The 9,371-nt window shown below is 50.1% G+C and overlaps 2 protein-coding genes across 2 annotated transcripts in view; both read left to right on the top strand.

Moving 5' to 3' along the window:
• LOC306822591 (membrane-spanning 4-domains subfamily A member 12-like) overlaps positions 1 to 3,719 on the top strand; it is a 4,576-nt gene extending 857 nt beyond the window's left edge. Inside the window, exons 4-7 of the mRNA XM_079341717.1 lie at positions 190 to 282; positions 1,013 to 1,129; positions 1,442 to 1,546; positions 2,452 to 3,719. Of these exons, the coding sequence (XP_079197843.1) occupies positions 190 to 282; positions 1,013 to 1,129; positions 1,442 to 1,546; positions 2,452 to 2,463 (327 nt within the window). The 3' untranslated portion in view covers positions 2,464 to 3,719. The remainder of the gene's footprint in view (positions 1 to 189; positions 283 to 1,012; positions 1,130 to 1,441; positions 1,547 to 2,451) is intronic.
• Positions 3,720 to 5,881: 2,162 nt separating this feature from the next.
• Positions 5,882 to 8,151, top strand: tmem74b (transmembrane protein 74B; the record flags this gene model as incomplete). The annotated part of the gene is made up of 3 exons (XM_079342481.1): positions 5,882 to 6,075; positions 7,130 to 7,399; positions 7,594 to 8,151. Exons 2-3 carry the CDS (start codon positions 7,187 to 7,189, stop codon positions 8,149 to 8,151), a joined length of 771 nt encoding a protein of 256 aa, XP_079198607.1. The 5' UTR covers positions 5,882 to 6,075; positions 7,130 to 7,186.
• Between the last annotated feature and the right edge of the window lie 1,220 nt (positions 8,152 to 9,371).

Raw genomic sequence — 9,371 nt, 5'->3', positions numbered from 1 at the left:
GTCCTCTGTCTTGGCGTGTCCTCTGTCTTGTCCTCTGTCTTGACGTGTCCTCTGTCTTGACGTGTCCTCTGTCCTGGCGTGTCCTCTGTCTTGGCGTGTCCTCTGTCTTGACGTGTCCTCTGTCTTGACGTGTCCTCTGTCTTGACATGTCCTCTGTCTTGACGTGTCCTCTGTCTCCTCTGTCCTCAGGTAAAGACTGCTCTGTCCTTGAACATCTGTGCAGCGATCACATCGTTTATCTCAGCTGTTCTTCTCGCTGTCGACGCTTCTCGAGTGGCCGAGGTTCAAAACCCTTTATGACTTCAAAACAAAGTTTAAAACACTTATAGACCTTCAATCATTAACGTGTGTGTGTGTGTGTGTGTGTGTGTGTGTGTGTGTGTGTGTGTGTGTGTCTGTTTGCCTGTGTGTGTGTGTGTGTGTGTGTGTGTGTCTGTTTGCCTGTGTGTGTGTGTGTGTGTGTGTGTCTGTTTGCCTGTGTGTGTGTGTGTGTGTGTGTGTGTCTGTTTGCCTGTGTGTGTGTGTGTGTGTGTCTGTTTGCCTGTGTGTGTGTGTGTGTGTGTGTGTGTGTCTGTTTGCCTGTGTGTGTGTGTGTGTGTGTTTGTTTGCCTGTGTGTGTGTGTGTGTCTGTTTGCCTGTGTGTGTGTGTGTGTGTGTGTTTGTTTGCCTGTGTGTGTGTGTGTTTGTTTGCCTGTGTGTGTGTGTGTGTTTGTTTGCCTGTGTGTGTGTGTGTGTGTGTGTTTGTTTGCCTGTGTGTGTGTGTGTGTGCGTGTGTGTCTGTTTGCCTGTGTGTGTGTGTGTGTGTGTCTGTTTGCCTGTGTGTGTGTGTCTGTTTGCCTGTGTGTGTGTGTGTGTTTGTTTGCCTGTGTGTGTGTGTGTGTGTGTGTGTGTGTGTGTGTGTGTGTGTGTGTGTGTGTGTGTGTGTGTGTGTGTGTGTGTGTGTGTGTGTGTGTGTGTGTGTGTGTGTGTGTGTGTGTGTGTGTGTGTGTGTGTGTGTGTGTGTGTGTTGCAGGTTCTGGTTAAGGGTATGTTCGCGTCCCTGGTTTGTTTCCAGTTATTGATGTTTGCAGCTTCACTAACGGTCGTCGTGTTCGCCTCCTTAGCGACGTTTGACTGTACCTGTGACCAGGTGAGTTCAAACAGAAAGCCCCTCCCTCTAAACACTTAAAGGTCAAAGGTCGCCTCCTCCTCTCCTCAGGTGCACGTAACAACGCAGGTGCCTCATTGGTCAATCATGCTCCTTATGACATCATCAAATAAACATTTTAAAGTAAACGTCTCGTATAAACAAACACTATGATCTAAGTCAGCGTAATAAGAGACAGAGACCATGTCCCATCTGTTAACATGGAGGAGGCGGGGCTTATGAGTTATACTGCAGCTTGACAGCAGGGGGCGCTCTGTCCATATGTTGATGTGATGTTCTCTTTCTGTCTTTAAGCTGCCAACTGTCTTTGTCAATCCTGGAACTGCATCAAGGGCTGCACAAGCTCCGCCCACTTCCTATGCACCACCTGCCCCCTCAGCTCAGCCCGCCACCCTACAGGTGAGCCGTCGGAGGCGGAGCTACAGAGCTAAGAATAAATTGTTGGAATTATCAACACTAATACTTTTTAAACATTTTCATTAAAGATTATATTCCATCCATTATCTACACAGAGCTGACATACAGAGACAGACAACCAGCCAATCACAGAGCTGACATACAGAGACAGACAACCAGCCAATCACAGAGCTGACATGTAGAGACAGACAACCAGCCAATCACAGAGCTGACATACAGAGACAGACAACCAGCCAATCACAGAGCTGACATATAGAGACAGACAACCAGCCAATCACAGAGCTGACATACAGAGACAGACAACCAGCCAATCACAGAGCTGACATACAGAGACAGACAACCAGCCAATCACAGAGCTGACATACAGAGACAGACAACCAGCCAATCACAGAGCTGACATATAGAGACAGACAACCAGCCAATCACAGAGAAAGACATGTGGAGACAGACAACCAGCCAATCACAGAGCTGACATGTAGAGACAGACAACCAGCCAATCACAGAGCAGACATGTGGAGACAGACAACCAGCCAATCACAGAGCTGACATGTAGAGACAGACAACCAGCCAATCACAGAGCAGACATGTGGAGACAGACAACCAGCCAATCACAGAGCTGACATGTGGAGACAGACAACCAGCCAATCACAGAGCTGACATACAGAGACAGACAACCAGCCAATCACAGAGCTGACATGTAGAGACAGACAACCAGCCAATCACAGAGCTGACATGTAGAGACAGACAACCAGCCAATCACAGAGCTGACATACAGAGACAGACAACCAGCCAATCACAGAGCTGACATGTAGAGACAGATGGTCAGGTGTGTTTGGACTGTGGGAGGAAGCCGGAGAGAACTCAACCTGTTTGTGGTGTTTTTTCAGATGCAGAGTTAAAGCAGCAGAAGGACGATGAAGTCCAGGTCTGACTGAGCCTGCAGACTAAAGACTGAAGACCCAAACCCAGACCCAAACCCCCGGCCCGCTTAGAATGCAATATTAATAACATCACTCTAAACAAGGAGTCAGTAGAAATGTTTGTGAACATCCAAACGTGGCCCCTCCTCCTGTGGTCATCACCTCCAGAAGCTCCGCCCCCTGCAGGATGTAGTGTGTATGTTTACTCATGCTACACAAGCTAACCGCCGGTGTTTGTCAGCTTCCTGTCCAACAGGAAGTAGAGCAGCTCCAGGTCCAACACAAGGTTCAGCCTGCTTTTAGAAGCAGCTTTCTCCTCTCGGTGTTTCTCCTCACTCTGATTAGAGTTTCTCTTCTTTGCTGCTACGTCCACGTCCGTCATATTCACCGCTTTGAATCTCCTCCAATCACTGAGCTGTATCCTAAACTCACCTGCTGGCTCTCTCATTGGCTGGAGGAAACACACCAGCTCCGCCCACAAACGTCCCGAGTCGACCAGAACAAATCAGAAGAGTCAAATCCAGTCAGAGGACAGAGTCTCTGCAGACACAGTCAGACATGTACGGAGGCCCAGAAGGGACAAAGCTTCACTTTAGGAGAAGACTGAGTTTTATTTTGAAGGGACAAAGAGCAGCTTCACTTTAGGAGGAGACTGAGTTTTATTTTGAAGGGACAAAGAGCAGCTTCACTTTAGGAGGAGACTGAGTTTTATTTTGAAAGGACAAAGAGCAGCTTCACTTTAGGAGAAGACTGAGTTTTATTTTGAAGGGACAAAGAGCAGCTTCACTTTAGGAGGAGACTGAGTTTTATTTTGAAGGGACAAAGAGCAGCTTCACTTTAGGAGAAGACTGAGTTTTATTTTGAAGGGACAAAGAGCAGCTTCACTTTAGGAGGAGACTGAGTTTTATTTTGAAGGGACAAAGAGCAGCTTCACTTTAGGAGGAGACTGAGTTTTATTTTGAAGGGACAAAGAGCAGCTTCACTTTAGGAGGAGACTGAGTTTTATTTTGAAAGGACAAAGAGCAGCTTCACTTTAGGAGGAGACTGAGTTTTATTTTGAAGGAGGAACCTGCTGACTCTACCTTTAATGACATTATGGTGTAAATAAATATAAAGAAGATTAAAACCTGCTTTCACACGCTCCCTTCAGACTTACAAACTAATCAGACATTAACAAACACGTGTAAAGACAATATGAACATGATTTTCTCATTAAAAATGAAGCAGGCTGTAAACATGTTCATGTCGGCTTTTTGAATGGGTGTGTATGTGACTTCCTGTGCTGCTGCAGCTAGCCTCTAGTGGACAAAGAGAGAACCTGTTTGTGAAGCACTTTGTGGCCCCTGCCTGTGAAAAGTGCTATATAAATAAATTTTACTTACTTACTTACTTACACTCCAGGTACTGCAGGATGTTACACTAAAGCATCATAGCGCGTTTGGTTTCTCACAGACCACGCCCCCTCTCTGCTCAGAACAGGCTGTTTCTGTGTCTGTAGCTTTAAATATGTAAATGAGCTGTGTCTGACCACGCCCCCTCTCTGGAAGGGCTCGGGTGTACTCGCTGCTTTCTGGCTCCATGTCCTATTGTTTACGGTGAGAAGGCAGACTCAGAGGGCAGAACAAACACCTAGCTGTGGGAGTGTCACCCACCTGGGGGAGGGGCTACTGCCCTTTGTGATGTCATGAAGGGGAGGGGCTACTGCCCTTTGTGATGTCATGAAGGGAACAGCTCCAAACGGCCTGTTTGAGCAGGCAGAAGACGGAGAGGATGGACTTGTCTCATCATTGGGGGGTTTGTAGACAGACTAGAGACACATGTTAGAGACACATGTTAGAGGGACATGTTAGAGACACATGTTAGAGGGACATGTTAGAGGGACATGTTAGAGGGACATGGAGGAGACACATGTTAGAGGGACATGGAGGAGACACATGTTAGAGGGACATGTTAGAGACACATGTTAGAGACACATGTTAGAGGGACATGTTAGAGACACATGTTAGAGGGACATGTTAGAGACACATGTTAGAGGGACATGTTAGAGGGACATGTTAGAGACACATGTTAGAGGGACATGTTAGAGACACATGTTAGAGACACATGTTAGAGGGACATGTTAGAGACACATGTTAGAGACACATGTTAGAGGGACATGTTAGAGACACATGTTAGAGGGACATGTTAGAGACACATGTTAGAGGGACATGTTAGAGACACATGTTAGAGGGACATGTTAGAGACACATGTTAGAGGGACATGTTAGAGACACATGTTAGAGACACATGTTAGAGACATATGTTAGAGGGACATGTTAGAGGGACATGGAGGAGAGGATTTAAGAAAACATGATTTTAGACTCTTTGTCTTTATATTTAAAAATCTGCCTGCAGTCGGTTTGTCTCTTTTTTAGTTGATCTTTAATTTTCTGATGAAAAGAGTCTGAGAGCTGCTGAGGAATAAAAGAAACCTCCTCCTGAACACATGATCCTCTCTCCCTCCTGAACACATGATCCTCTCTCCCTCCTGAACACATGATCCTCTCTCCCTCCTGAACACATGATCCTCTCTCCCTCCTGAACACATGATCCTCTCTCCCTCCTGAACACATGATCCTCTCTCCCTCCTGAACACATGATCCTCTCTCCCTCCTGAACACATGATCCTCTCTCCCTCCTGGAACACAAAGCTCTAAAAGGATCCCGGCTCAGTATTGAGGGCGCCTGTGTGAGGAGGGAGACGTTTCCCGTGACCCCGCGGCTGCACAAGGTGAACGCATCTGAAGAGAACGATCCCTGCCGCCGTGACGCCTGAAGAGTCCACATGTTCCCGGGTAGAGGATCACAGGCGGACCAGGTTTCCTGAACTCTGATACAAGCAGCAGAGAAAACCTGCCCGACGACACGCCGTCGTCCTCTGGTCCCAGCAGCAGCTTCCTGCAGAGGACGAAGAGGACAAACGCTGCAGGATAACAGAATGATTTGAATTCATACATTGATTTAATGATTTAAAGGACGAATCAGTGAGCTGTATAGAGAGTGACATGATGAAGCTGATGATTAGAGTTTAGACTGCAGTACTCGTTTTAAACACCAGGGGGCGGAGCTACAGACTGCTCCTTTAAGATTTAATCCACGTCCCAAAATCGAGTCATTCTGACCTCTTGGTCGTTCACTCCTGTAACTTCACTATTTAGCAGAAGTCCTCTCTGCATGCTTTCAAAATAAAAGCACACATCTTATACAAAAGCTGGAGATAAAAATAAAATAACAAAATAAAAGCATCAAAAAGAACCTAAAATGAATCCGCTAACAGTCCTTTTACTTTCTGGAATATTCAAAAATCATCTGATTATTATGATGGCTGGTTTTCTTACAGATCTTTTATTTATTTATTTATTTACTTCCTCTCTCCATCAGCTCCATCACCACCCGCTCTACACTGACACCAGCAGAGAAACCATGCTCTCTGCGCATGCTCAGTTTCATTCTCTCTCTCTCTCGCTCTCTCTCATCCTCATCCTCCCCCAGCAGCCTCCATCTCTCCGGATGTCGTCCTGACTCCTGCCCGGCCACGCTGCTCCCTCTCCAGGTAAGACCCGGGCGTCCCTCCGGTCGCTCCCCGCGTCCTCTCATCGATCAGTCCGCAGATGGTCGACGTGGATCGGGGCCGTGTTCACTCGTGTTTTCTGCTGGTTGAGGGGTGGATGCTGCCTGCCTGGATACTCCATCCACCCCGGTGTCTCCCGCTGGAGACAGAGGCGCGTATTCAGCCTAACATACCCACAAATCATCCGGTTTGACCCGGGTTATCCCCCCGCTCTGAGTCCGGGTTATCAGCCGTCTGGTCCGGGTCCATGTCAGACGGTGTGCTGCTTATCAGACTGGCTGATATTATCGCGCTTACACACACGCACGCGCGCATGCACGCGCGCGCGCGCGCGGGGCAGCTGTGTGCTCCGTGTTTGGGCAGTTTTGCGCATCACAAGGTCACGGTACTGATGGCCCGCTGTCTCTCAGACTCTCTGCCGGCCATCAGGCGTCATGATCGGATAAACACTGTGAGTGTGCAGCCTCAGCGCCCGGAGGAAACTGCCTGGGATGTTTCCGGGTTGATTCAGGACTTACTCAAACATTTCTGGATCATGAGGACATCGTGAAGATGAACTGCACACACACACACACACACACACACACACACACACACACACACACACACACACACACACACACACAGAGGAGGTTTCAGGCAGCGCTGGATTGGCTGCAGGTATTTAATGATTGGAGAGGAGATACAGACACTCCTCTGACTTGTTGTTCTGCACCGTGTGTGTGTGTGTGTGTGTGTGTGTGTGAGAATAATAAACGCTGAGGTGGGCGGGACTCGACCCCTGACCCTCTGAGGTGAAGTCAGCTGTCTCATGGAGGGTTCCAATAACCGATGGTCGGTTTGTGTACAGAGGCTCGAGTCCCTGTCACAGTGGGCGTGGCCTCTCGTCTCGCTCCTCTTCAGCTGTCCTATAAACAGTAAAGGTCGCCTGTGTGTTTGTGACATAAAACTGTCCAATCAGTGAGAAGCCTCAGACAGTCCTGCTGTCCAATCAGCAGGTGGAAGGATGACCTCACACACTTTGTTCTGTGTTCAGTGCTGGTGATGCAGACAGGCGTGATGGTGAAGACATGAGCGCGGCGAGCCGGCGTCCATGGAGTCGTCTTTCAACGCCGTAGAGCTCAGAGAGCTGCGGGGCGGCGGTGTGTCTCCGACTCCGCCCCCGTCCTCCTGGACATCGAGCGCAGCGGGATGCTCTGTCCGAGGGTTCGAGAACGCCTCCTACCAGCAGGACGAAGAGTACGACTACCAGCAGGGGGCGACGGTGTCTGCAGGATGTGCGCCCTCTGCTTCAGCTAACAGCAAGGTAACCGAGCGAGCCAGGGGTCAAAGGTCAGCGCTTTTCTTTTTTATGATCCCAGAGTCTTCGTAAGAAGTCGGCGTCCCCCGTCCTCGATTGATTTGAAGCCTCACCGTCCTGTTTCTTTTGAAGTGACCATATATGGACATGAGGGTGGAGTCTTAGGTGAGCCTCGTTAACACTGACTGTTCTTGTCTCAGGTGGTGCAGCGTCCGGCGCTCTCTCCACGGTCTTACGATGAGGAGGATGGCGGCGGCGGCGGTCAGGAGGACGGTCAGGACTTCACGGAGTTCAACCCCGCCGACGATCACTCGGCAGATTACGGCTTCATCTTCGCTCTGGTGTTCCTGGTGAGCGGGATCGTCCTCGTGGTCATCGCGTACACCATCCCCCGAGAGGCCAAAGTGGACCCCAACTCGGTGTCTGCGCGTCAGATGGAGAAGCTGGAGATGTACTACGCCCAGCTGGGCTCGCACCTGGACAAGTGCATCATCGCCGGGCTGGGCCTGCTGACGCTGGGCGGGATGTTCCTGTCCGTGCTGCTCATGGCGTCCATCTGCAGGGGAGAGATGTATCGACGCAGGGCGGCGTTCGTGCGACCCAAGAGGACTTACGGCTCCATCAACCTGAGGATGAAGGAGCTGGCGACGGGGGAGGACGAGGGAGGGGAGGGAGGGGGGGGAGCGGGGGAGACGAGGAATCACACCGAGGCTCCTCCCGTTTCTTCTTCTCTGCACGCCGCGCACGGAGTCATCTAAGCGCCCTCTGCCTTCACTCGGCTCCGCCCTCCCAGCGAGCTGCAGTAACGCGGCGTGCAGACGCTGCAGCTCTCCTGTTTGTGCTGACAGGAGGAGCACAGGTCTGTGAGGATCTTCATCCTGACCAATCACAGACTGGCGTGCAGAGAGGTAAGCGTGTGACGGCGTGGGAGGGAGCACACCTTGTATATCACAGAATATATGAAGTTATTAATCAGAGTGTAACTATAAAAGCACACGTGTCCGTGGAGGCTGAAAACTACAAACTTTATTTATAAAGTCAAACGTTGACGTTACGTGTCACGCTTCTTACGTAGCGGTTAGATTCACCACAAATACTCCTGCTGCTGCGGCGCCACGGACACGCCCACATGTGACGTTCATGAGAACCTGCAGCTTGTCATCCTCACTCAGCTCTCTGATTCGTTGTTATCGACGTTTCCACCGCCTGCCGCGTCCCGATCTGTCGAGCCAAAGGTCGAACACGGTTCAAACGCCAACGCTCAGCGCTGATTGGTCGGTGTGGGAGAAGGCGAGGATACAGCACTCGTTCATAATGACCTCGACATGAGAAGAGGCGGCGCTGACGTTACAGAGTGTCAGGTGGTTTTTGGAGCCTCCTTGTGGTCAAACGTTGCTCCTGCAGTTTCCAGCGAGCGGTTCGGTTCGGCTCGGTTCGGCTCGGTTCGGCTCGGTTCGTCTCGGTTCGGCTCGGTTCGTCTCGGTTCGTCTCGGTTCGTCTCGGTTCGTCTCGGTTCGGCTCGGTTCGTCTCGGTTCGTCTCGGTTCGTCTCGGTCAGACGCACATTTTGTGGCGTTTCCACAGACTAAAGGCGGGAAAGATTCCCAAATAACCGATCCGTCCCACTTTTTGGGACCCTTCTGTTGGGGGGGCCAAGAATGTCGAGCTGACCTGAAAAGGTGGAGCCAAACACTGCAGTCTGTTGATTGGTCGAAAGAATCGTCACTTCCTGTGTGGCGGCGGCGAACAAAACCCCGTCGTGTTTAAACAGCTGATTGTTTACGTGTGTGTTTCTCCTCGCCGCACGCAGCTGGAAGAGTTCTGTAATAAAAAGTCACATGACCGTGACAGAGGAGAGGAAGTCATGTCTTCTTCGGTGGTTTTGTTTGTGTAGCGTTTTAGATGTGAGTGACTTCCTCTTCACCAGCTGCCGTTTCCTCCCCGACAGCACAGCGCCCCCTTCTGTCTGTGATATGTAA

The sequence above is a fragment of the Symphodus melops genome (genome assembly GCF_947650265.1).
Source record: "Symphodus melops genome assembly, chromosome: 4".
NCBI classification, from domain to species: Eukaryota; Metazoa; Chordata; class Actinopteri; order Labriformes; family Labridae; genus Symphodus; species Symphodus melops.
Note: the sequence above shows the minus strand (reverse complement) of the source record. Positions and strands in the feature narration are given on the sequence as shown.